General features: G+C 48.6%; 1 protein-coding gene across 3 annotated transcripts; it reads right to left on the bottom strand.

The window, feature by feature from the left end:
- Positions 1-1,429: 1,429 nt before the first annotated feature.
- On the bottom strand, positions 1,430-27,048 carry EIF4E2 (eukaryotic translation initiation factor 4E family member 2). Of its 3 annotated transcripts, XM_029933590.1 has the most exons (8): positions 26,912-27,048; positions 22,511-22,625; positions 21,140-21,274; positions 16,379-16,483; positions 14,772-14,924; positions 14,539-14,675; positions 7,985-8,062; positions 1,430-1,963 (listed from the first exon to the last, which is right to left on the bottom strand). In XM_029933590.1, the coding sequence occupies exons 1-7, from the start codon at positions 27,031-27,033 to the stop codon at positions 8,017-8,019; spliced, it is 813 nt and encodes a 270-aa protein (XP_029789450.1). In that variant the 5' UTR covers positions 27,034-27,048; the 3' UTR covers positions 1,430-1,963; positions 7,985-8,016. The 3 variants fall into 3 exon arrangements, with proteins under 3 accessions (XP_029789450.1, XP_029789451.1, XP_029789449.1); XM_029933591.1 differs by lacking the exon at positions 7,985-8,062; XM_029933589.1 differs by lacking the exons at positions 1,430-1,963; positions 7,985-8,062 and adding an exon at positions 12,567-12,830.

Raw genomic sequence — 27,048 nt, forward strand, 5'->3', positions numbered from 1 at the left:
GGAGAGCCCTGGGGCTCAGACACCGCCCAAGAGAAATGACTTGTTCTGACCAGCACAGGGGCAGCATCTTTTGATGGGAACTTTCAAATACTGCAGTGCCAAGGAGGAAGGGAAACATGAGCAGCTCTAGAAAACACAAGAGATTAAAGAATCTGAATGAGACCAAACAAACAAACAGAAAAGCACAAAATACGGACAGGACACCCAAGCACCAGCCGGACAGAACCTTCCCTCACGAACACATCACGCACAGCCGCTCGCACACACGGACAGTCAGCGAGATGCCCGGAGGAGGGCAAAGCCGAACGTCCGCTCTCTTTGGAACTCTCAGGGCCGATCTGAGTGCCGGCAGAAGTGAAGCCCTTCCCGGGGTCTAGACAGACCCTCAGGAGGCAGGCTTTGCTCCCCATTTTGGTCACCGTGGCTCCTCCATTTGCCTGCGCCCTTCACAATGATCTGGGCGCTACAATTCATTCTTCACATTCCTGGAGTTTCAACCACTGCTAGATCTTCTTACCCGATCTAACTTCGCCTAACGGAAGCACCTCCCTTTCGGCTCCTGCACTCCTGTTCTTTCGGGAAAGAGCATCCCAAGACAGTGGTAATTAGAGGGTGTTCAGGAGTTGCAAAGTAGAAGAGAGTAATATAAATACAAGAAGGAAACGCCTGTGGCTCTCACAGGACTTCTCCGAGAGCAGGTGGCGAAGGCCCTGGCCTTCAAGGACAGGTTTTAGGAGAGGCCTTAATTTAAGGTACTGCAGATCTCTGCTCACAAGAGCCAAGTAAGACGGCGCCCCTGCAGGCCGACCCAGTACTGATTTCATCCGAGCTGCTCTTTTGACCTCTCTGACTTCAATCCTCTGGAGTCAGATCACAGCTTCTCTGATGCCTGACTGGTCGTTTGAAAAGATGCTTACAGCAGCTACTGGAGGGTTCTGTCTGGGCATCACGGATCAGCACGCATTACTAGCACATCTACAAGGTGACAAGGACTGAAAGCAGGTTTCCTCAGCCACGCAGACAGGCACAGCTGCACAAAGAAAGCCACCCATCACGGTCACCTTTTCTTCAGATGTCCCAGTTTCGGGATCATAGAATTTACCACATTAAGCGTTCATACCGGGCAACGACCAAGCTCATGCTTCCCCTCCTCAGTGAGGGTCACACAACAGGCTGGACACGCAGGCCCTGCCCGTCCGGGTTTGGACACTGCCCTCAGCTCCGAATCCGGCGCCCAGTACCATGACGGTGACCTGGCTCCTGATCCAGCTGCATTCCGTGCCAGGCTCCTTCACCAAGGCGCCCCTCGAGCTGCCGCAGGGAGACCAGTGTGCCCGCCGGACTAACGTTCTAAGTGCGGCAGTGCCTAAGAAGAAAGAGCCCCACAGGAGGGAAGAACTGAGGGCACAAGGCAGGAGACTATACAAAATCAATTAACACATTTTCAGAAAATGGTGGGTTTGGGGGAGGAGGGGAGAGAAATAAACAAAATGTCCCGATAATTTCATGGCAGAGCCAGAAGAGAGCACTTATGGCTGTTCTGGGACTCTTCCTGGACGCACAGTCATAACACTGCTAACGCTCAGTCCACAGCTCTGGCTTCACGCGTGGTCACGACGCCCTTCGTACAGCAGAGGAGAGCACACAGCGAAGCCAAGGGCCGAACGCCCCCCGCCCCCAACAGAACCCCGTTTAAAAAAAAAGTTTGTCTATTACAAAGTCACGTTTTCTGTTGTTCCGCTTTATAAAGTCGGCGACGCTGGAGGGTGTCTAGCGGAATCTGTCCTCCAGGAATGAGTGCAAAAGGGGAGCCCACGGCTCAGGGGCGTCCCTTCAGTGAGCGGCCGGAGGGACCGGCCGGAGACCTCCCATCCATTCCGGACACACACACACAGAAGAGGGTTATTGCCAGCTTGTGTACTTTCACAATGTGATTTTTGTATTTCGAAAGCTTGAATTGTCCCTGAAAGAAAAAAATGGGAGAAAACAGAGCATTCAGTACACACATCTGGTACAGGCAACAGTCACCTAGGGGCAGGGCTGGGCGGGGGGAGGCCTGAACTCAGCTGCTCCGGGGCCCTCCTGATATACCCGCCCCAGAACTTTCCTTCCCTGCTAATCTAAGGCCAACATAGCAAACCATCTCCCGAGTCCCTTTGAACACTTCAACTCAACTGTTTTCAAGAGCCGAAACTTAGAAACCGGTCAAAAGGGCACTGGTTAAATATGGACGTTATGGCACGTCCATCCCAGGGGGCCATGTGCAGCTTCAGCGGCAAGAAGCCGGGGAGGCCCGCACGAACGCGGAAAGCGCTCCAGGAGAAACCGCGAAGGCAGCGCAGTGTGCGCACAGGCACGCCGCCTTCGGGGTGAGTGGGGGCGGGGGAAATGAGGTCAGGGTTCACGCTGTCAGAGGGACACGGGGTCTGTATGGCTACCCAGGACACCACCACCAACTGGTCACGTGGGGCAGCGGAGTGGGGAAGGGGGCACAGCAGACCCTGAGCACGGAGAGAATGGGAGGGAGACCCCTTTCTTTCTCTAACACACACATTAAAAAAAAAAATCAAATAATGTGATTGTATCATGTATTTAAAAAACCAACCAACCAACCAACCAACCAAAAACCTTTAGTTCAAAACTTAGAGCTCCTTATAAAAGGGTATTCCAGAGGTGAAGTCCGAGTACCCCTTAGACATGTGGCTAGAGCTCCCAGAAGAGAAGCACGTGTATGTAACACGTGGCAGGAGGCGCCCTCTCAGCCCTCTTCGGCCGGATGTGGGCAGGCCAGGCGGCCCCCCAAACCCTTCCTGCCCCGCACTAGAAACCCCGCACTTCGCACTGCCCTTGGTTCCCACGGTCTCGGGGCTGGAAGGGGCCTTAAAGATCCCTCACTGCTGCTCTAGCCCCGAGCTTCAGACTTTAAAGTACCTGAAATTCTAAAACAGGAATTCTCATTAGCCTGATTTTTGAGTCATTATTTCCCTTTAGTTTTAATGGGACATTTTAGAAGCTTTAGCTTTTTTTTTTTTTTTTTTAGTTTTTTTTAACATTTATTTATTTTTTGAGAGAGAGACACACAGAGCATGAGCTGGAGACAGAGCAAGAGGGAGACACAGAATCAGAAACAGGCTCTAGGCTCTGAGCAAATGGTCAGCACAGAGCCTGACACCGGGCTCGAACCCACGATCCGTGAGATCATGACCTGAGCTGAAGTAGGCCACTTAACCGACTGAGCCACCCAGGCGCCCTTAGAAGCTTTAGCTTTAACTGACCATCTTAACACTGCTACAGTTTACTGGGCATATGGCTATGGGTCTGGAGTGAATCTTAGAGAATCTGCTCAGCCCAGACAAACGGCAGTTTCCAGTTAGCAAGTGGCCACCAGACGGTCCCCTGTGATGGTGGTCGGCTGCCTCCACCACACAAGAATGACCGAAGACAAGTACACTGACAGGGAAAACTGGAGCTGGTGTAGGTGAACTGTGGCTGGGCAGAAACAGTACTATCTCAAAAGCCCACTGGTATTTTTACAACTGACCCGCATGACCACGTAGCTCATTTATCAATGGCTCCTGAGTATTTGGATGCTTCCCATCTAGGGAGGCGAACACTGACATGAGGAAAACTTGTTAATGGGGTGATCATCTTTCTAAAAGGCCTTTCACAAGGACAGATCCCACCGTGGTGCCATCAGGAGCCAGCAAAGGATGACAAGGAACGTGTCTGGCTATAAAACAGGAGAGCAAGCAGAACTGATGTGTGGGCGGCTTCCTGGTGCCCTTGGGGGCTGAGACCACAGGCCAGAGAACTGCTCTAATAACAAAGGAGTGATTAGGGAGGAAGAGCCTGCTCTGTTCCAGTTCTTCCCTTTATCCCTTCCTCTGTCCCCTACCCCTTCCCTCTGTCCCCGTAGGAGCAAGAGTCAACCAGCAGGGGAAAATGGGTGGCGAGACGGCAGGGTAAGGGAAGGCAGAATCAAAGAAATCTCTAACGGGGGGAGAATGATCTCTCTTCAGAATAGGAGAGAATGCAGGCAAGTGTCTGGACCCAGCCTTCTCATCTGTTAGTGATACAGAAGGCAGATCGTTCTGGACAAGTCTTCACTGTGAGCAGGTCACCTCTGTCTTCCGGAAGAGTCCCTGTGCTGTGCGGGGCTGGGACACAAACAAATTCTGTCTGTGGCAGGTAACCTGAAGGGCTCTAGAACACTTACCTATCCAGATGTTTACTACTTCTTCTAATTACTGCTACTCTCCTATATCTCTTCATGGTCAAAAAAGCTAAGAAACCACAATTATTCTAAGGTTTATTTGTAATGTAGAAAAGGGGAAAGAATAAGGAGCCGGGAAAATCTAGCTGGGTTCCCCCAGAGTTTGATATAAAGGAAAACAAAGAGCAAAGAATTGGTGACAGGCTGCTGACAATGACAGGCTGGTGGCAGCTGATGGCTCTGGTCCAGCTTCTCTAAAAAAAAAAAGTGGGCTGAGGACAGCTGGGTGCCAAATGTTGTGTGTGAGGAATGTGTTCACCTCAGACCAGCTGAGGACAAATCCCTGGTCCTGTCCATTACCCCAGGCTCCAGGGCCAGAGAGACTAAGAGACAGAAAAAGGAAAAGAGAAGAAAGGAAGTGACAGGTCACAGGCAACTTTTCATTTTTTGAAAAAGATGGGCTTCTGTTCTTTTATGAGACTGACGCACTACCTACTGAGCTAACGAGGCACCTGAGCTTCTGTTCTTTTAAAAGCAAACTATAATTTAGAAAATCCAGAGTGAACTCCTAAAGGCTAGCCCCTTTAGCCACCTAGCAATGCTGTGAGGGAGCATGGGCGACTGGGAAGGCTTTTCTGTCGTTTTTGCTTTTTCAGTAGAACTTTTAGAAGGAAATAAGATAAATTTTACATCCTCATCTATGAATTTATGTAATATAGGCAACTGGGACTGAGCCCAGTATATTGATTTAAAGGGGCTTTTCAGACATCAGCTTTTCCACTGTATCTTCATTTATCCTAGAGGATTTCTACACCCTAGGGCACAGGACACAGGAGCTAAAAGACCCACAATGCTAGAGGAGATCAAAAAGACCCTTTCTCGGGGCTCCCGGGGGGCTCAGCTGGTTAAGCATCCAACTTCGGCTCAGGTCATGATTTCATGGTTCATGGGTTCGAGTCCCACATCAGGCTCTGTGCTGACCGCTCAGAGCCTGAAGCCTGCTTCGGATTTTGTGTCTCCCTCTCTCTCTGACCCTACCCTGCTTGCACAGTCTTTCTCTCTCTCAAAAACAAATTAAAAAATTAAAAAGACCTTTCTCTACTGAATGACTTTGTCCCGATAGCAGGGCCTCAGAAATACCACGTACCCAGGCATTTGGGGGAGAACTGTTGCCCAAACAGGTTTCTAATCTGCTCTGCCGCTTTGTACTTTGCTAGAAGGTCAGATTCCAGCTCTGGGAAGAATGAGCTGAGGCAGAGGCGAGCTCCTGAGGGTGGACAACACAGGAGCGAGGTGGTTGGCTCCTCAAAGGAAGCCTCTCTGTTCTTGCAGGAAGTGGCTGCAGTGCTTCCGGGTCCTCAGGGGAAAACGGGAGCTGAGTCGCCGAGCAGGAGCCCTCCCTGCGTCTCTGCTCCGGAGGGGGATCTGAGGGTGCTCGCACAAATCAGCCTACAGGCTCAAGTACACATCTTCGGAGGCACATTCTGTGGCTATCAGCCGTCTGGCACAGGCCAGCTCTGGCCTCCTCCCCTCTCCCTCCCTGTGTATTAAATAAAACTGCAAACCCTTCCTAGGTCCAGTGGGACAAGTTTCCATCTCTAGGCTCCCACTGAATGCCAACTCCATGCCCCAACATCACGGATGACTGCTCTGTGCATGCCAGCCCAAGCATATGGGTAACCTAAGTCCTCCCTCAGCACTAGCCAGGACTTCTACTGAAGCCGGGTGAAAAGGGCGATCCTGACTTGTAATGCAGATCACATGAAATGGTTCTAGAATATTAGCAGCTATATGTCATAGCATAAAATATCAGATCAAATGAGAAGTATCTGTGGTTCGAGAAGAATTACTTTAATAGCAGTTTTCAGTTCTTCTTAGATCCTGGTCTGCTTGGAGGGGGAGAAGAAAAGGCAGAGAGAGGACAAGGACCCCAAGTGTTAGGAGCCCCTGAAAGAGCAGCTCAGCCAAACGGGAGCTGGCCTAGCAGCCGGGAGTACGGCCTGAGGGATGAAATACAGTCTTTTCCAAGTCCTTAAGACAATGACATGAGATGATTTTTTTGTTAGACCCTAATACTCCAATCCAAGTATGAGACTTCCAAGGCTGCGCTTTAAGGAGAACACCGACACCACAAAGTGCTTCCTTCATCTGCCAGATGGAAAAGATCGAGGGGCAACACAAAGAAGAGACTGCGAAATGGCAATGATGCCAACACAGGATTTCAAGGCAACGCACAGACCTCTTTCCTGAGGGAGTCAGTGTTAGTGAATGGGGAGAAACAGTTTTAAGTTTTCCCCCATTCTGATGATTCCAACTTCATTTTAAAGCTCTCCCCCGCACCAGATAGAACACAAGATGCTACTGATTTTGAAAGATACCATCGTTTTCTGTAAGGAACTCTAAGAAGTTTCTACTTACTCTACTTACTCTAAGAAGTAAACACTGGTAATCAAGTTACATCCAAAATCTTTCTTATCACATGCACTGTAAGCACCCTGATTTTAGGGATATTAAAAACAAAACCAAAAAATATCCTAGAAATAACTAAATATGGTAATGTTACTAAAACAATGAAAAACTGCATTATGGCGCCAGGCCTGTGGAAACCGGACTCATTTATTCTAAGTATCTGCAGTTTTCAGCCTGCAGTTCAGCGTACCCAACATTACAGCCAGCGCTTTTCATCCCTCCTTGGACATACTAGCAGCCACCTCGGAACTGCTGACTATTTTTACAGAAAAAAACCTTTAAATTGCAATTTAAAAAATCTAGTCTTATAACCTAAAAATTGAATTTATAATAAAGGAATTAAGCTAGTAAGGACGTGCCTGGCATCACCCTGTGTGCAGGCTTTGGAAACCGTTCATCTGAGATCGCCCAGCTCTGCAGAGTACCTGGACCCCAGGTCATCGGCTCTGTCCCTGTGTCATCCTCTCTTGGTGTTTGAGGGATACAGATCTTTTCTTGAAAAAGCCTCATCTCCTTCCTGGGAAGGGGGAGTCCTGAAGACTACTACCACTGACATGGTCCGGTCCGATTTTTAGCAATTCTCCGTTTCACCGGGATGGGGGTGGCGGTGGGAGGGAGGAATATGCCCTCAGGGCAGGCGCATGCAGTTACCGTCTGGTCTACCGTCTGGTCGGGAATAAATTGACCCAGTTCCCTCTGCTAGAGGGACAGACAGGGACTTGGCACTCTCTTAATTGAAATACAAACGTTCTTAAAGTGAATGTGTCAGCTGACCTGGCCTTGGATTTCCCGGGGCTCTCCCTGCCTCCCTGAGACCTTCAGGCTCTGTTTGCTCACACCCGGCAGACCCACCGGCAGACCGCACAAGACGCACCTCTCACCTAACCCGTACTAGAGCCCATGGGACGGTCCTGTCAGTCACGGGACACTGCCAGATGGCTTAAAAATGGCCACGTCTGGGCAAAAGACAAAGGATCTGTGGCACATCTAATCGTGGTAGGTTGGCTTCGGAAGAGATCTGAGGCACTGCAGTCTGTGGATCCTCATTTTCCAAATGAAAACCCAGGGGAACAGTAAGTGAAGCGACCCTCCCCGAGGTTCACCAGGAGACGTGTGACCCTGGGAGGACCATCAGGTGGTTCTGGACTCAGGGCTTGTCTCTGAGACCGCGACGGCCAACACAGCGGAGCAGCTGGGGCAGGCCCCTGTCAGCAGTGGCAAGGCCGGGGGTGACCGGGGAAGGGGGGGCCTGTGGCTGAGAGGGAGGTCACAAGGTTACAGAGAAGATAGACAAGGCCCTACCCTGAGTGTGAGAGACAGAGGGGAGCGTCCGATCAGCGGCCGCTGCTGTTCACCAGGCCATGAAACTCCTCCCAGGCCCTGGCAAACCAGAGACAAAAAAACACAATAGCACATTCAGATCAACAGCTTTTTAACAAAGGGAGCACAGCGCGATAACCCCACACCCACTAGAGACACCCCAAGGCCGGCGGAGCCCCTGGGATCCGGAAGCACGGTGGTCAGGCTTCCCACCCAGGCGCCCCCTCACGTCAGCGGCAGCGGCCAGCGCCTCTGAGGGCCAGTTGGCACCGCTCCTGGCTGGCTCGCTAGTGAAGTCTGGCCCTCCCTGTCCCCTCAAGCAAATGCCACAGTCCCTCCACCTGCTGCTCCAAGTCTACGGGGAGGCCCAGGTCAGAGCTAAGTTCAACATCCCCCCCTCACTGGGGTGTAGGGCAGCGGTGCTCCTGCCCTGGGGGTGCGAGGGCAGGTGGCAGAGCGACCTCTCTTCCCCAAGCCTCACTCTGCGGGTAAAGGCAGGTGCCCAGCAGCATGACGATGGCTGGGGACACCATGAAATGACAGCGCTCTCTCTGCTCTCACTTCCAGCCGCTGGACTCTTCCAACTCACACCCCAATGTGCATCAGGTTCCGTCTGCTTCTAGGGCTCAATGATCCTTGTAACTTTCGTGCCAATTAACTCGATTTGGTGATTGGGGTTGGGAAGGAATAAGAAATGGGACTGCGGGGTGCCCCGTCTCTGCAGGTGCTGCTCCACGGAGGACAAGCCGTCGGGGGCTGCTGGCCAAAAACCAGGAGCAAACCAGGTCCCCCGTGCATCCTGAAGCCCTACACCACCTCCACTTTCCTCAGAGAAGCTGATGTCCTACCTTTTGGCCTCAGCCACCTTCCAGCCCTATTAGGGACAAAGTGCCTGGTAAGTTCCTTGGGAAATATATATATCATATAATGGGTAATTCAGTGCTTCTAAATCTAAAACGCCTTACTGGCAATTACTCCGTTCTCAGTTTAAAGGAGTGACAATATCCCGGGGGATGACACATGTCACTCATTAAAGGTTTAATATTATGGCCAGCAGAACATCCTGCATTACCAGGCCTTCTACAGGGTGACCTGATGGCACATTCCTTCTTCCAGGTAATATTTATACCCGTTTCATTAGTTTTCTTCCTTTTGAACAGGGGCAGTCATAAGTTAGTGATTTCTCAGAGTAACGGTTTCTTTAGAGACTGTTACCGTGCTACTACTACGCGCTAGCTGAAGCGAAGAAACACGGAAGACGGCTGGTCAAGCGTGCCGGTGTTGGTCAGTGTGCAAGCTCAGTTTCCTCAGCAGGACATCTGTTCCACAGCCTTCTCTGGAGAGATGTTGACGCGCTGAACATCCTGAGTCCAGGAGTGACATCGGAATGCTCTTTCAGTCTTCCTTCCACGTGAAGATGAGGGCAAGCAAATCCGACGCTTGGGCAGTGACCTAGGAAACCCCTCCATCCTTCTAATAGTGAGATTTCAATCCTATTTTAAGCAACTTAGGCGTCAACAAATTACATGGCTGTGTTGAAGCTTCATCTCATTTATCCTTTTGTTTCCAGAATAGTCTGTCTACGCTAGTCCAAAGAGAGCAGTTCTTAGTGTTAAGAATCTGCAGAATTATGACTTCAGAGTTCCCTCTAGTCCATTCCAGTGTGAGACTGCCCTCCCGTTTTCTTCCGAGTAGCTTCTCCAGGTGCTAAACCTCCACATGAAGAGTCTGGGTCTAGTAATTTCCTTACACAGACTCAACAGAAACCAGTGGGCCGCGGTCACCGGAACAACCACGCTTACATCTTACACAGGCCAGTGCTTGGCGAAGAGGCAAGTCAACCACCTAAAGCTAAGTGCGAGTGTCCTACCCCTTCTCCACCTGGCGTCCTTCGCAAACTAGGTAATATTGAAACTTGCTTCTTCTAAAGGTAAAGAAACAGTAAGTTAAATGTTACAAGTGTCCTATGAATGGAGTTTCTTTAAAAAAAAAAACACAAAACCAACAACCTTGAGATTAGCAAAGTCTAACAGGGAACTCTGAACAGATTCAAATGACAAAGTGACAGAGTCTTTTAAAGACCAGTCTTGTCCCAGGTCACTTACCAGAAAACAAGTTCTGAGAACAGAGATCTCATTTCTGGGTAACGTCCTGGCCCCCACTCCACTCAGAGCCTGGCTCACAGCCTCGCACTCGGCGGGCCCTCAATACTGACGGCCGTGCTCAGCCCCCTGCTAGTCTGGGCTTTCTTGGCTTTGAGCACCAGCATGGGGACACCTCGTAGACGCAGAGCCAGGCCAGCAATTACGCTGGTGTGACCTGGTGCCACCAGGCTACGATTCTACGAGGCCATGTCAGAACGGATGGTTGGCTCCTGCCTACAAACTTCAATGTTTATATACAATGGTTTCTGGATGTGGTAAAGCAAAGTCCCCATGTGTGACCCATCTCTCCTCCGGAAAAAAGAGAAGTCACCTACCCTCGACTTCCTCTGCAGAGGGGTCTGGGCAGACTCCCCGGTACCGTGGCCCACTGAGTGAAGCTGGCCCTGTCTTCCCCTTTTCTGTCCCAGGCCAGACGCACAAAGGACCTCAGTGGGACTGTTCCAAAGAGGAACTTCCTCACAAGACAGTGCTGCTTTATGGGGCTCTGTGCCAGCTCTTATCCTGGTGGTTCCCTGGTGGTTGCATCTGGCTGCGTTACGAGACTTCTCCTCAGAAGAGGATACAGTTAGTTACTTGACGTTTGCAAGTACCCAAACCTATGACGCCTCAGCCAGGATTGGTCTCATTCAAAGGAGCCACGCACCAGAGCTAACACTCAATTTAACAGGTTTCCCATTTCTCAGTGGGACCCGCGCACCCTGACGGGCGAACTAGTGGCAACGGGCAGGGGCAGGAAGCAGCAGGCAGGCGCCTCCTCTGCGGCCGAGCAGCTCAGTGCGCCCTGTCGGCGGCGCCTGCCGCTCCGCTCAGCTGAGAGCAGCAGGAAGAGGCCACAAGCAGTGAGAACAGGGGAGGCTGGAAGAACCAACAGCTGAAAAAGGACATTGAAAACTGGACTGAAACAGCAGGTAGGGAAACTTGACTGAGAAACCTAAGCTACTCCTACAAAAACGCCCCTCGCGGTTCCCGGCAGCCCTGGTCCCCAGAGAGCGTGGGGGAGAGCGAATGTCGGCCCTTCCTTCACCTCCCTGGAACTCTCCAGCCCCGGCAGCTGCCGCTCCCCGGCCACGCTGGTGCGGGAGCCACGAGGACTAGACAACGGGACACCATTCGGTGATGGTCACAGGGGCCTCAGGGCAGGTGTGGTGCTTTCTGATCAAGTCTTACTCTGGAAGGTGACATCAAGCTCATCTCCTGGACCAGTTATGTAGCTGAAATTAAGGTCAATATGTGTAAGATAATATTGGAAGGCAAGAGGGAAAAGGCCATAGAAAGTAGTTCTTTGACAAGTGCTGAAAACAGAGAGAACAGGCATTTCCACGTGCCAACAAATCTCCCATTTTCTAAGTCCTTCAACCAATTCTGGACATGCGTCAACAGAGAAACCATGACACAGACGCCTCCGGAAGGTTGGACAGCAGTCCCAGGGTGTGTTCCGTGAGACCCCGGCCCACGTGGAGCCTGGCGGTCAATGTGCGAGCGCAGGGTGGTGCTGCCAAAATGGAGTGACCGCTTTGGAAGAATCCACATGGTGCCCACAGCCACCTGCAAGATGCTATTGGGTCACCTGACCTCAAGTTCTATAAAAAGTTTAGTTTTGGTTTTGGTAGTTGCTCCCAAGAAAACTTAAAGTAACGTGAGGCCTGCTGGAATTCTACATGCAGGTTAGGGGCCTGAAGGCCAAGCTGCACACGTACAAGCCAAGCCACAGAGCGCACGAGGGACCGGGACGTCCCCCCGGTCAGACAGCCTATGGGGAGCGATCTCCTACAGGTCCGAGACACTGCCCCACCCCGGATCCTGATGCACAAAAACCCTGGGAGAAGGGCTACAACCTTGAAACCCTGCAAGCAGGACTAGCTCAAAGAGGAAGATGATCTGGGTAATGGAAGGGGGCAGGCTGCAAGAGCTCGCGGCCTGGGCAGCGTTGGCACAGTGAGAAAACCCTGTTGACACAAAGCGGGGAAACTGGAGACACACAGCCACACACAGACAGAAGCAGGGCTTTACCGCCAAGCAAGAGATTTCTTTGAAGTAAAGGCAAACAAAGCGAAGCAAAGGCCAAGGATCCCCCTTTCCAACCTTAACAGACTTTCAAGCTGAATTCAAATAATCAGAAATCACTCTGCTCCGGTCATCAGCGTGACCAGATGCAAACTGCAATTCAAGTACCAGAAAATGGGGTCTCATTTTGAGAGCGAGATGTCACCTCATTATGTCAGACCTCAGCAGAACTGGAACAAAATACCATGTGACACTACAATGGGCTTATGGAAATGAGGCTGCATCCCCCAGATGGCCCTCCATGGAGAAGTCTGTGCCATTCCTTAATATGGTGACAGTCGGTCTGAAAGGCCACTCCTTTGATGCACCGTAAAGAGCGAGAGCATGAGACAAGCTAGTTTAGCACCATTTATTAAGTGATCTCAGCGCTGTTGTAGCTGCTGCGTGTCAGCCTGTTCTGAAAACATAAGATGCTCTTCCAATTCCTCTTGTCCAGGACAGAAGGATCTTCCAGGTAGCACGCCAACAGAACAAGAGACTCCGATGATGCCAGCTTCAATGACGGTGCCATCCAGAGAGGGGGGGGTCATGGCACATTCAACCGCGGCTTCCAGAGGTTTTGAAAAAGGAGCCTTTGGGGGCCCAGCCTGCCTGGCATTCTAGTGGAAGTGCAAAAGGTGGGCACATTGGGAGAGGAAAGAGAGGGAGATGCAAGGGAGAGTAGCATCTGGGAATCAAGGAGGGTGTTCTGGTCCCTGGAGCTGCAGGGCTGGAGTGCTAGGCAGATCTCTTGATAAAGCAGCGAGCAGCAGACTAAGGCAAAAAGCCCATGGACTCTCCTAGACTCAGAAGGACTTGTACACTTTTCTATAAAAGTCAGGAAGAACCGCCTCAGGGTATTAGAGAGGGAGAAGAGCAGAGAGGGGAGCGTTGAAAACCATACCTCTTTCCCTTTCCTATCCAGGTAAAAAGGTTACTTTGGGGGGGGGAAACGGATGGAGGGCACTGGGGAACCTTGGACATAAGAGTCCTAGAAAAAGTAGGTGTGGATCTCACCACCCTGGGCTGTGTTTGGCTGAAGGAAGAAACTATTCCCTCCCAGAGCAAAGAGTAGGGAGAATCTGCCTAGAGAAAAACCACGCTAATTCCAGACTGCTAAGGCAAGCAGCCAGGGCCACGGCCGGCTACTGCCTGTTGGTGGCTACGATGAGTCACACCCAGCCATTTGATTATGGACCAACTCTTGCGGCAGTGTTCCCAGGAAAAAACTGGCACTTAGCTAGTTTAAACCAACTCCACCCACATTATCTCTGAACTCATGGGAAAAAGATTCCCAACTGGTCTGCCTGCTGAACACCATCACTGGGCTTGCTAGTCATTAGTAAGAATAATATGATGATGACATTATTACTAAAGATGACGATGACAGCAGTAATAATACTTGGCCCCGTAAGAGCATTCTCCGCCTGAGGACCTTCAATTATAAAGATTAAATCAGCCTCACGACAAGCCTGTTAGGTAAAGTATTATCTCCCATTTTATAGATGGGAAAACTGAAGCAGAGTGGTAAAGACTTGCCAAAGGCACATCAATACTGATACAGGAGTCAAAGAAGAGATTAAACCTAAAAGTCTTGACTCCTAGTTGGCTAGCTCTCCCTCTAGTTTTGAGAAACCTAATCACCACTCCCCGCGACTTCGTAATAGCCTGAATGTATTTATGACATTCAGTCACTGAAGGAGCAATCCTAACCAGTGATTCTCATTTGTGGACGCCCAGCGCTAGGTTCCCCAAGTCCTAGGTAGCTCTCACAGCTTGCTGCCCCTTAGATTCTACTCTCACGAGCACACTATTCTTCCTCTACTATTTCAGCTCTACACACAAGGAAGTGGAGTCATCATTCCCAAGAAGAAGCCAATTTCCCAGGACAAAGAAAACAGACTGACGCTAACAAGTTAAAAAGACATGCAAAAGTGGGGTGAGGGGCAGACAGGGAGGAGGACCTGACTGTTCAGTGAAATTATTTTAAAAAACAGCAAGAAAAGGAAGAGCGCTTTGTCTTTCACTTTAAGACAGTGGTTAGTGAGTGAAAGACAAGACAGCCTGTGTAGATAAAGCAAGCCCAGGCAGTACATCCGGGACTCCGCAGGAGGGCTCTCCCTGACACAAGGCACCCTGTGCTGCAGGTGGGCAGGGAGCCTCACCGGTGAAGAACTGCTGCAAGTGGCCGGAAGCACTAGTGGGGAAGACTGGTCTGTCCCTTCTCCGTAAGTCAGGCTCCTGTATGACCATGTTCCTCTGGGCCCAGCTAAGGACCTACTCCTGCTAAGCTCAGGGACATGCCCCCCAAGCACCCCCAACACGTACTTGATGCTGTCGGTGTGGGTTTTGTACTCCATAATGGTGTTGGGAGGTAGGTTAAGCACTCGTCGAAGCGTATCCCGGATTCGGGCTGTGGTTGCTTGATCACTGGCGGTCTTATTCCATATTGAAATAATGTCCTCCTACGGGAGGAGCAGAAGAATGGTCAACGCAAACCCGACGCAGGGAAGAGAGCAAAGGCAACACAAGAAAGCAGACCCGCCCATTGGGCGGCTTACCTGGAACCGGACAGAGACCACAGCCCCACAGATCTCCTCCCCAACCATGAACTGTTCCCCCAGCATGGCCAGGATAAGATTCTCCCAGCAACGGGATGCCAAGCCCTTCCGCAGCCGAATAATCCACTTGCCACCATTTTTATTTGCATCATCCTGTATTAGAGAGAGAAAGCATTAAAGTTAAAATGCGGTTTCACGGCTCTTTTACTTTTGCATGAAGACAAGAAAAAAACTAAGCATCCCTTGAATGCTAAGTCCTGCCACTTTCCAGTTATTCAACCTTACAGGAAAAACGATGGTAGGTCTAGGGAGACCAGAACTGGGGGAAAACGGTGGGCATTGTGAGCCATCACAATAAATGGATAAACTGACCCTTTCACAACACTCTTTTTCTGGAACTACTTGAGGAATCAAAATGAAATATGTCAGGTTTCAAATACCGACCATTCCTTGCTTCATTCACTAAGTTTTCCAAGTGTCACCATGTCTCAAGTACACGGACACAGTCTCTACCTAGGTGCGGTCCGGTGGGGGAGGAGTGAACCACGAAAATGGCCTGCACTGTACAGTCTGGCAAGTGTGGCTGTAACAGAGATCCTCGCCCTCAGTTAGAGGAGCAAGACCCAAACACTTCAGAAGAGGAAACGTTCAAGCTGGGTCATGGACGCTGAACGGATTAGGCGGGTAAAGCGGGTGAAGGGCTCTGAAGGCATGGAGAAAACCTGTCTGCGTACAAACGGAGACCATGTGTCAGGGAGACGCAAAGAGGAAGGCTGGCTGCACAGACGGGAGGCCCAGCCATGCCGCGAGACACGGCCTGGAGGGTGACGGCAAGATCACGTGAGCAGGGCAAGCCTCGTAGGCCTCCAGGTGGGGTGTATGTGTGTGTGTTTTCATACTTGTCTTCTATAAAAATGCCCTGGCATCAGAACAGAAGATGGACTGTAGCAGAGATCACAGAGCTCAGTGCTGGGTCTCCAGCTACTGCCTGGAAGGAAGCTTACTTTTCACCCACCTCAGTCACACGCACACTCAGTAGTATATCACACACATACACTACCAGTTTGATGGAATAAAGGTGATTCAGAGAGAGAATCCTAAGCAGGTTCTGCACCATGCAGAGCTTGATGTGGAGCTCCATCTCACATACCGTGAGATCATGACCTGAGCCAAAGGCAAACGCATAACTTACTGAGCCACCCGGGCACCCCCGATAATACCATTTTAGTGATTTAAAAAAATCTCTATAGGGGCACCTGGGTGGCTCAGTCGGTTAAGCATCTGACTTTGGCTCAGGTCATGATCTCACTGTTCGTGGGTTCGAGCCCCGCGTCAGGCTGACAGCTCAGAGCCTGGAGCCTGTCTTCAGATCCTGTGATTCCTGCTTACGCTGTTTCTTTCAAAAATAAATAAAAACATTTAAAAAAAAATCTCTGTAAACTACCCACACAGGCAAGCAATGACATCAGTGCCTTTGCCTACAAGTCCCAGCCCTAAGGATGTACCAAATAGTGATGTAGCTTTGAGAGAAGACTTTCAATACTTTGAACCTTGGCAGGGCTAAACAAAAACGCTCAGGAAGGCGGTCCGAGGTCCTCAGTGCTCACCTCCCACATAGGTTTAATTCCTTCTTTGAAGAGATGGAAGTCACTGTGGCCTGTCAGGTCCCCGGGACGCACCATGTGGCTGTAAAACCTCCAGAACTGCTCCACCTGCGGAGAGAAGGCCCCACAACACCCGCGCTGTCTTCTGTCCCTGAGGGAACGGGACATCTAAGAGAAGAACGTAAACACGGAAGACACTCTGCTACAGACTTTGTGGAAGACAAGTTTTCACCTGGGGGAGTAGGTGAGAAGGCAGGCATGCTGTATGGGAAGGAAAGTACAGGGAAATATCATATTGTTGATACAAGAACAAGCTCTTTGGGCAAAAAAATGCCAGCCTCAGACAGGAGCCCTCACTGCGGAGCCCCAGGATAATCATTACATGTTGCAAGAGGACCTTGCTTTACTCCGTGGAATCCTTTTATTTTAATTATTTTTTTAAAGTAAGTTCCACCCAATGTGGGACTTGAACTCACTACCCTGAGATTAAGAGTCGCATGCTCTATAGACTGAGCCAGTCAAGGAGCCCCAAAACAGTGGAATTTTTTCAGTCTTGAGGTATACTGAGTGCTACATAACCTTAGCCTAAGTGTATTTTTTTTTTTAGAACCAAGTTATTTAAAAAAATTTTTTTAAGTGTATTTGAGAGCACGCATGTGCATGCACGTGAGTGGGGGGAGGGGCAGAGAGAGGAGGAGAGAGGATTCCAAGCAGGCTCCATGCTGACACAGTGCAGAGCCTGATGCAGGGCTCGAACCCATGAACTGTGAGATGACAGCCTGAGTTGAAATCAAGACTTGGTTGCTTAACCAACTGAACCACCCAGGTGCCCCAAACCAAGTCACTTTTTAAGCAAAATACAGTATTATTAACTAACGTCATCATGCTACATGTCATATCCCAATGACTTATTTTTTATTTTTTTAACATTTATTTATCTTTGAGAGAGAGAGGGAGAGATACAGAGTACAAGCAGGGGAGGGACAGAGAGAGAGAGAGAGAGAGAGAGAGAGAGAATTCAAAGTAAGCTCCAGACTCTGAGCTGTCAGCACAGAGCCCAAAGAGAGGCTCGAACTCATGAACCCTGAGATCATGACCTGAGCCGAAGTCAGTCGCTTAGCTGACTGAGCCACCAAGGTGCCACCCCCGTGACTTATTTTATAACCTCAAGTTTGATCATCTCTCAAAGCCTGCTCATTGGCAGACTCAGCACTAACTACAACGCGTACACTGTAGTTCTGTTTGGTTCCTGCACAAAAGGGATGGAATCTACCACGTGCATTGCTCCAAACCATGGTGGTTGTTGCCAAGGCCAGGATAGCCCAAACCAAACAGAACTTAGCCTCTTGCACTTGGGGTTTAAGTTCCTCTTCTTAGCCAGAAAATGTGTGTTTCTCCTTGCCCCTCCCTCACCATCCTGTTAGAAAACTAGATAAGTTTCTCCACAGATGCACACTCATTCCTACTCCTCCAGCTGTTCCCGCTGACTTCCCTAGCAGTCCTCTGTACCCCGCAGAGGACTCCCCACAGTACTGGCTGGTGAAGAGGCACGCTTCAGGAGGAGGGAAGAAACGGGGAGCAGCCTGAAGACAGCTGGAATTTGCCAACACACTGTTGAGGAGGAGCCACAAACAGGTACTGAGTAGATAGAGATTCAGCTCAGACGTCTAAATGTGGGTAGCAACTAAGGATAAAGAGACCTTCCATGTTATGGAATGCCTGTTGCTTCAATTCCTCTGGACAACAGGAACACAGAAGTGTCTCATGTTACAAAGAAGTCAGGAAGAAATGCCAGTCATAGGATTCCGAAGCAAGGTCTCATCTAACAACTGCTATGTGGAACTGTACATGGTGATCAGGCACAGTAAGCGGTCATATGCACACAGTGAGCAGTGATTTTCCCCCTACTCTGACATAGCGGGGAAGAAACAAAATACACCCACTAGAACCTGTGGCAAAGTGTGGATTAGGAATTGGGGTGGGAAGTTAGGGAGAAAGTATAACCACCCCCCCCAATTCCCTCACCAAGCACTGCTTTTTTTTCTTTAGAAAAATTTTTTTAATGTTTATTTTTGACACAGAGAGAGAAACAGAGCATGAGCAGGCAAGGGGCAGGGAGAGGGAGACACACAATTAAAAGCAGGCTTCAGGCTCTGAACTGGCAGCACAGAACCTGACACGGGACTTGAACTCACAAACTGGGAGATCATGACCTGAGCTGAAGTCGGACACTTCACCAACGGAGCCACCCAGATGCCCCCAAATTTTTAAATATTGTCAAATATTTAAGGACCACTGGAAAACACTGCTTTGGATTTCATGAAGGTTTCACAATGTGATTATTTCTCTGTGAGGAATTTAATATTGGGAGACATTTCCCAATGCCTTGAATTATATGACAGACAACTTTAAACACTGTCACCACACATCCAGAGTCTGGATAAGGCAGTGACCCCAGACAATGCTGATTATGTTGCTCTAGTCAGCTCAACATTTACACACACGCGCACACACACACAAAAGGAAAAAAAAGAAAACCTCTTGCACAAGTTGGGTGAATTCACGTCTACCTTTTTAAGAGGGAAAGAAAACCACTAGAAGTATTCACGGTTACCCCCCCCCCCAACCGAACAGAGCCCCGAGTGCCCCCGAGCAGTCATCCCTGACCCTCCGAGTGCTGGTCCCTCCAGGTACTCATGACAGGACAGCCGCTCCCAGCCCTGGAGGGTCTAACATCCCCACAGAGCAGGTCATCAACATTTCTGTGATAGATTCAGGAACGGAAGGAAGCCATTGGTATTTTCAGAAGTTTATTTCTATTGCTTCCTTTATTAAGAATTCCTTCCTTTTTGTATCACCTCTTTAAATCTGTAAATTCAATTTTATTATATATATATTTAAATATATTTATTCTTTTTGCAGTAACCTCTATACTCAACATGGGGCTTGAACTCACAGCCTGGAGATCAAGAGTTGCATGTTCTGACTGAGCCAGCTAGGTGCTCCTTACGCTCAATTTGAAGCCCATCTCCTCCAAAGATGCTTTCTCCAAGTGGGAATTAATTCCTTCTTTCCTTTGAACTTAATTAAAGAGGACTTTAGCCATGCCTTCCTTATAGCACTTCTTTCTCCCTATATTAGAAATCCCTGGGCATGACTCATTTCTCTAAGGGCAAGGTCTTAATACACTGCAGAACTCTTAGTGAATTCATTCAACAAACATTTCTTGAACCAAATATGTACCAGTGCACAAGATTTTTTTTAGTTATTTCAAGAAAAGCTAAAAGGGGAGCACCGGGAGGGCACCTGGCCGGGTAAGTCAGTGGAGCATACGACTTTTCATGTCAGGGTTTTGAATTTTTTAGCCCCACTTTGGGCACGGAGCCTACTTAAAAATGAATAAATAAGGGAGCACAGGCTAACTAAAACAAGATCCTTATATCAGCCCAGCAGAGTAATCAGACATCTGATTACCAGACACACACAGCCTGATTAGTAATAAATGGATAAATAGTTTGTCTACTAAACATTAAAAAAGATCAGAGATGGGCGCCTGGGTGGCTCAGTCGGTTGGGCATCTGACTTTAGCTCAGGTCATGATCTCACGATTGTGGGTTCGAGCCCCACATCAGGCTCTGTGCTGACTGCTAGCTGTTTACTGTCTGTTATAGTTTCCTTTTCCAGTGTCTAGATTTTAAATAGGAAAAAAAAAACCCTCAATAATTTTAAGAAAATAACAAATTCTGCACTTGACTCTGCCCAGAGACCAAATGCACAGCACATAGGAAATGCCTGATAATTTTTGTTGAACAAAACTGGTTTTAGTTGCAGATAACTCTCAGGGCACACGAACCTAGATGCCTGTGAGGGAGACGGACAGAGCTGGGCTACCTCTGACAGTATCTCCAGAAACAATGATTAGGATTTAATTGTCTTTCTGAACACAGGAAAAAGATGCTACTTTATACATAATTACTAACATACTAACTTATCCAAAATCCTAATGGGAGGTGTTTTTTTTTGTTTTGTTTTGTTTTAAAGTAAGCTTTTTGCCTTCAAGATCAAGAGTCCCAGGCTCTACTGCCTGAGCCAGCCAGGCACGCTGTTAATGGGAAGTTCTTAATACAAGAGAAACTTCCAAATTTTACTCTTGTCTTTACTGTCAAGCATCATAAAAGTATATACTATGTACTAGAAAATTTCGTATCCCCATGACACTTTGCATATAGTAAGGCCTCAATATATAACTATTTAAACAAACCCATATTTTTGTATTGTCTACCTCTGGCCAATTCCACAATTCACAGACTTACTGATACCTATGTATGTTACCTATGGATGCCTAATGAGAAATCTCAGAATGAGCAACCTGACCTTAGGAACTCAGGTCAGTCAAATAAGGAAAGCAGGGGGCACCTGGGTAGCTGAGTCGGTTAAGCCTCCAATGTTGGCTCAGGTCAGGATCTCACGGTTCGTGGGTTCAAACCCTGCGTCAGGCTCTGTGCTGACAGCTCAGAGCCTGGAGCCTGCTTCGGATTTCTGTGTCTCCCTGTCTCTCTCCCTCTACCCTTCTCATGCTCTGTCTCTCTCTGTCTCAAAAATAAATAAAACATTAAAAAATGAACAAAAAAAAAATAAAGAAAAGAAAAAACAAGGCAAGCAGAGCCCTAAACGGGTCACCAGGAAGGTAAACAGACACAACGACAGAAGTAGAGGCATGACCGTGCCAGCGGGGCGCACTACATTACACCCGCAAGTACTCACGGAGGCGAAGGTGCCGATCTGCTTGATGTTCTGTTCATAGCTCTGGGAGCTGGTGGGGCGGCCGGGGGTCCTCCTGGAGTACCAGAAGGTGTAGTTGTACTGCAGCGGGTGCTCTGCTGGCCCAGGGACAACAGCCTGCGAATTAAATAAGGTGTGTTAATCCGGGGCGCTTCTCACATGATCTGAGAGTGAGAAAACATCTTCTAGTGTCACCCCTACCTCCACGAGAAGGCTACGTCTTTACCTACAACACGCCCAAGATTCTGCTTACACGGTAAATTGTTTAGGTTCATTTATTTTTGAGAGAGACAGACAGACACACAGGGTATAACCGGAGGAGGGGCACAGAGAGGGGGAGACACAGAATCCGAAGCAGGCTCCAGGCTCTGAGCTGTCGGCACAGAGCTTGACGTGGGGCTTGAAACCATGAACTGAGATCATGGCCTGAGCCGAAGTCAGACGCTTAACCGAGCCACCCAGGTGCCCCTCCACAGTAAATTTTCTCAGTGGTTAACTGGTTCTAAGTTCCTCAAACATTTTATCAATTTTCTTATGGCTTTTTTTTACCTTTCTGTTTCTGTCATAGATATTTATGTTTACATCTGATCTCACCCACGTACTCCCAGGCCAAGTGTGCCTCCTCTGTGACCCTGGGTCACTTCCTGGCTGGTGGCCTGGGCAAGCTGCCTAACCTGTCTGTACCTCTGCTGCTCAGCTGCAAAAGGAAGAAGACAGTATCGTGGAGTTGCTGAGAGGACCGAGTAAGTTAACCGACGTGAGTGCTTGGCACCGGCCTGGCACGTGGTAAGTGCTCGGCGTCAGCTCTTACTATTATTACTGACACTTCACGGAAGCCCCTTGATCCACAGTCTCTCTCTCACCTTCGTGTTCTGTTACCACCTACAGTGCTTGTATCTGGACGGCACTCCATCTTGTGAGATAAACAAATGTTTTAATATTTTAAAAGAGAAAGTGATCCATCAATCTCTCATTCTCTATCTACATTTTCTCCTTGCCAAGTCACTTTCAGCTTAGATTATTACTGACTACAGAATCTAAACTTTCAAGGGATGTGTAGGGTTTGAAATACTCAGCAACAGTTTATGAAGCAACAAATAGTCTCGTCCAAGCCCACGGTTAATCTCTCATGCTGGGAGAATGCTGGGAAGTGCGGCCGAGATCCCGGGGCAAGGGAAAAGTCCGAGCTCTCAACATGAACGCCAGTGACTCAACGATCTTTTTTTTGAGAAAAGCAGATATTCCAAAATAGGGTGCCAGCAAGTTAGTCTGGATCTTTCACATAAACAGATCCCACAAGATCACTGGGTCTCAAGTCCACAGGCAACTGTGTCTACTTAGCATAGAACTCACCTTCCTCTTACTGCTGCCCTGACCCTTGTCCCGTTCCGTTTTTTCCTTCTCACCATCTTTCTGTGTGCTGTTTTCTTCATTCTGGTCATGGTCCCCACTGTCATCGTCCTTCAATCTGAGGGGAGGTAAAAACAGTGTTAGGCGACGACTGAGCGGATCCTTGCTCACCTACCAAAGCCGCCAGGCCAAATGAACTACCGCGTAACCACCCCCAAGTCACTCAAAGCACAGGCAACGAGACGCACGTGAGCTGAGGAAAGGGCAAGGGCGTGTAGAAAGGTAAGTAGGAAGAGTTAAAAAAACAAAAAACCACGGTCTTCTCGTTTTCTAATAGGCAGAAAAGCTAGAGGCAAGCAGTTTAAGGGACTGTTTTCTTTGCCAAATAACGTGAGTCAGTACTGAGAAGAGTTTCTGGATTACGTAACTGCTTTGGCGTTTCAAACGAAGCTTAAAAAACTTGCCACTTCTAACCATCTCTTCGATCTTCCCCACTGTCACTGCTTTCACTCAGGTCCTCCTCTCTGTCACCTTAGTTATTACAACAAAGTCCTAAATGGTCTCCCTGACACAAGTCATCTCCACTGTCTCCACCCTCCATGGAGCCGCCAGCATCCTTCTCGATGCAGATATGATCATTCAACTTCCACGCTTAAAACCGTCAACTGTCGCTTGCCTGCGCTGTAGGATAAAGTACAATAAAATATAAAATCCTCTAGAATCTGACTCCTGCCTACGGATATCCTTTTCCTTCCCATCTCCCCAAGCAACCCAGAGTCCCATGGCTATGCTGTCTGCAAACACTACCCCCAGCCTAAGGTGCCATTCCTCCCCTGTCTGTTTTTCCTATTAAATGGACGGATCCCTTGGAACAATTTTTTTAATGTCTGTATCTCCAGCGCTAAGGACAAGAAGATGCTGCCCTAAGACACAGCACAAGACGTTGACTCAATATTAAATGAAAACAAAAAGAAACAACTCTAAGAGTGAATGAATGTCTTTTCTCCTGATAAGTCTGGTCAAATGTACAGTAGGTGCTATCCTTCTAGAAGCAGTGAAACTACCCTAAGGCTTTCAGGTACATCTAAAGTTCACAGAAGTGGCACCTGGTTGGCTGAGTCGGTTAAGGGTCCGACTCTTGGCATCAGCTCAGGTCATGATCTCTCCGTGATGAGATCGAGCCCCAGGCTCAGCTCAGTGCAAAGCCTGCTTGCAATTCTCTTGGGATTTTCTCTCTCCCTCTCTCTCTGTCCCCCTTCCCTCCCAAGATAAATAAAAATAAACTTTGAAAAAAAAATAAAGTTCACTGGATTCAGACAAAAAGATACGTGGAAAGTGAATCCACAAAGATAGTAAGAATGCCATTTGGTTTAGAGCTGGACCATTACCTTATTATGGATCTCTTCCAAAACCACCTCTGGCCTTAAAGACTAGTCAAATGGAAGGAATTAGATAATTCTCAAGAAAAGTACTAGAAATGCTCAAATGATAACACAGATGTTATCTGACATACCTACAGAAACATGTTGCAAACTTTTTTTTGGCGCACAAATCTCCAGCATCTAGCACTTAAAAAACACTCGATAAATATCAGACTGCACACACCACCCACACGTTGAGGCCCACCTTCTGCCCGTTTCACAGCCCTCACTGCAGGACACATTCAGGGGCGCCACGCCATGAGTGTCCCCATCCCCACTCTGGTCAAGACATGACTACTACGAAGGGCACCTGGACAAAGGGCAGCCCCCAGCCTGGCCAATAACCAATGCCTCAGGGTCTTGTTCAAAAGTATGAGTAGATTCCTTCCTTAGCTTTCCATCCAGGAGGTGAAAGATCACACAGATTCAAGAGCTGGGGCAATCATACGGGACCCTTTCGAGAAAAGCCATGAGGGAAAGACGATGGGCAAATACAAAGAAAGCCAGTAGGGAGGACGGGAATGGAGCAGAGAAAGTGGAGAAAAGTGGTTTTGTTTGTGAGGCTGCCATCTTATTGACTAGGTGTGACCTCCCCAGACTTCTGGGAAATCATTATCTGTGCTTATGATACTCCTTCCCTTTTATTAAACCTGCATTGGTTTGCTTTACTTTCCAAAAGGAGCTTGTATAGCACGCTGTCCCACATTTTACCAAGCCACTTACTGCGTGTATCAGATGCTGCAGACTGCCTGTCCCCAAGGACCTGACTGAGGGGAGGAGACAGATACACACACTCGGGCCTCGGCAGGTACAAAGATCCTCATCTGGGTCTATGTGCCAATATGACCTCCGGCCTGCTCCCAACGAACTCCTTCCACTCTGGTGTTATCAACCTACCTGAGTTCTCCCATCGCACCCTTCTGTTATGCTCTTCCCCTGCTTAACTTGTCCTTTAGAACTCGGGATGAGGGCCACTTTCTCTTAAAAATACTTCCTAACCTCTCCCTAGGCCGGATCAGGCTCCCCTCTTCTGAACCTCACCATATAAATGGTTGTACGTGTCCCTGCTATATTGCCAATGTTCTGGCTCACGATCGAAAACATCTCGTAGGTTTTTATACTGCATAGGCCAAGAGAGCTCTGAATTCTCTTCTTTACAGGATACCCCACGACTCAAACCATTTCTCTCTGAGCTCCCAGCCTCCACTATATCCTCTGCGGTCCCTTCCCCTTAAATCTTGAAGTCACCCCAGCATCTCTCATTTTACTAGCCCCAAGAGAAGCAGAAGCTTCTTTCTTTCTAGTGGTTTTGCTGCTAATCACTACTAGGACTCAGAAAAAAAAATAGCGAAAATAATCACATTCAAGAACAAACAATGCTAAGATCCTGGGGCCACACTTCCTGACTCCCTCTGGAGACAGTAAAAGGAAATCCTAATAGACCTTCATCTTGTATTGTTATTTCTTGAGGGTGGAGCTAACCAACCACTCCTCCCACCCTGCCATCACTTAAGGCAAATGATTTGCATCCTATCTTCCAGAAGCTGGATTTGAGCCAAGACACAATCAGGGCTAAAAATCTGTGCTCCATAGACACAGGCAAGCAATTAGCACCCCTAAGGCTGTCCAGACTGAATGGCTCCAAGTCGGCTCACCGAACTTCTACCCAGGCTGTCCTCATATTTTCTAACCAGACCAATTCCTAGCGGATCTAGGAACTTGGTCTAATGGATCTTACAGGCCCAGCATCAACAGAGGCAGAAAACAAACAAGTTTAATGAAAGGACTTCTAAAATCAAAGCAATACAAGGCAGAAGAGGGTGAATGCCAAACATGAGGTTCTGACAGTACTTTAAGAACGGACCAAAAGCGAGTGAAGAGGGAACAGTGACAAAATCAAGTACGGCCCCTAGGTCTGAAAACCAAGCTCATGGAAGTTGGGGACTGTAGAACAGTGAAAGCATCTTCCGGCTTCACATGTCAACAGCAACAACAACAATGTAGCTAACTGACTGGATACGTGTGGGGAGGGATGTGCAATTATAGTTCTAGGTTACACTCACAGAGGTCGGGCCCACACAATAGGGGAGGTTAGAGTTCTTTAACCTGAGCCCGTCGGTTTAGACTACAGTACCCAGCTCCACGCACTGGACCTTTATGATGCTGGCAAACAGGAACCTTAGTGTCCTTAGGAACCATGTGGCAAAGAGTATAAAGGCCAAAAATGTAACAATGGTCTGAAAACTCCAGACTTCTGGGGCACCTGGCTGACTGAGTCAGAGGAGCCTGTGACTCTTTTGTTTCTGGGCCATGGGTTGAAGCCCCACACTGAGTGCAAATACACTGCAAACTTTCCACATGAAAAAAACAAAACCAGGGGCAGGAGTGAGGTCTCCGGTTGCTATTTTCAAATAAACGAAAGCTTTGGTTTTTTCCCTAAGCAGCTAGAAGAGAGAGGTTTAAAAATTGGGGCACACTATAAAGAATAGTTAATAATTAGAACAACGGAAAATGACCCAGGTTAATTTTTGCCAAGAGGTACGTGAACCAAGGTTAAACAACAAACCTGGGTTTGAACCCCATCACACGGGCCTTCCCATTTTTGTGGGCAAGCTACTTAACCTCAGAGGGCCTCATTTTCCTATCTGTTAAAGGGGGTAACATGATCCCCTTTGTACAGTTGTTAGGAGTAAAATAATATATGGAAAAGTACCTAGCAAGATGCCTATGCAAGCCATTATTACCATTCTTTCTTCTGTTTTAAGTATGTTTCACATCCAGTGCAGGGCTTGAACTCACAATGTTGAGATCAAGACCTGAGATGAGATAAAGAGTTAGACACTTAAATGACTGAGCCACCCAGGCGCCCCCCCCCCATTATTGTCATTCTTAAATTATCTTACTGCAGATCCCTAAATCCAAATGATCTGGATAGGACTGGGCTAGATGACCCACAAAAATCTTCCTAAGATGAAATTTTGACCTGTTCAGTTCAGTGGAAGAAGGGGTGCAGGATTTGCAGACAGTTTCTTTGAGGGAGGACTTAGATCTGGAGTTAGGTGTTGCAGAGATTAAGATGAGGGGGGCCAAGGGCAGGGCGGCCATTCCGACTGAACCGGG

Source organism: Suricata suricatta, chromosome 3 (assembly GCF_006229205.1).
Source record: "Suricata suricatta isolate VVHF042 chromosome 3, meerkat_22Aug2017_6uvM2_HiC, whole genome shotgun sequence".
Lineage (NCBI taxonomy): Eukaryota > Metazoa > Chordata > Mammalia > Carnivora > Herpestidae > Suricata > Suricata suricatta.

Bases quoted from the DNA above. Each gene is read 5' to 3' on its own strand.
- EIF4E2 (XM_029933589.1), bottom strand. From the start codon at position 27,033: ATGGCCGCCCTGCCCTTGGCCCCCCTCATCTTAATCTCTGCAACACCT. The intron at 16,484-21,139 runs GTGAGTACTTGC...TTCTCTCCGCAG, and splicing joins AGATCGGCACCTTCGCCTCC to GTGGAGCAGTTCTGGAGGTT. The intron at 14,676-14,771 runs GTAAGCCGCCCA...CTCCTCCCGTAG, and splicing joins TGGTCTCTGTCCGGTTCCAG to GAGGACATTATTTCAATATG.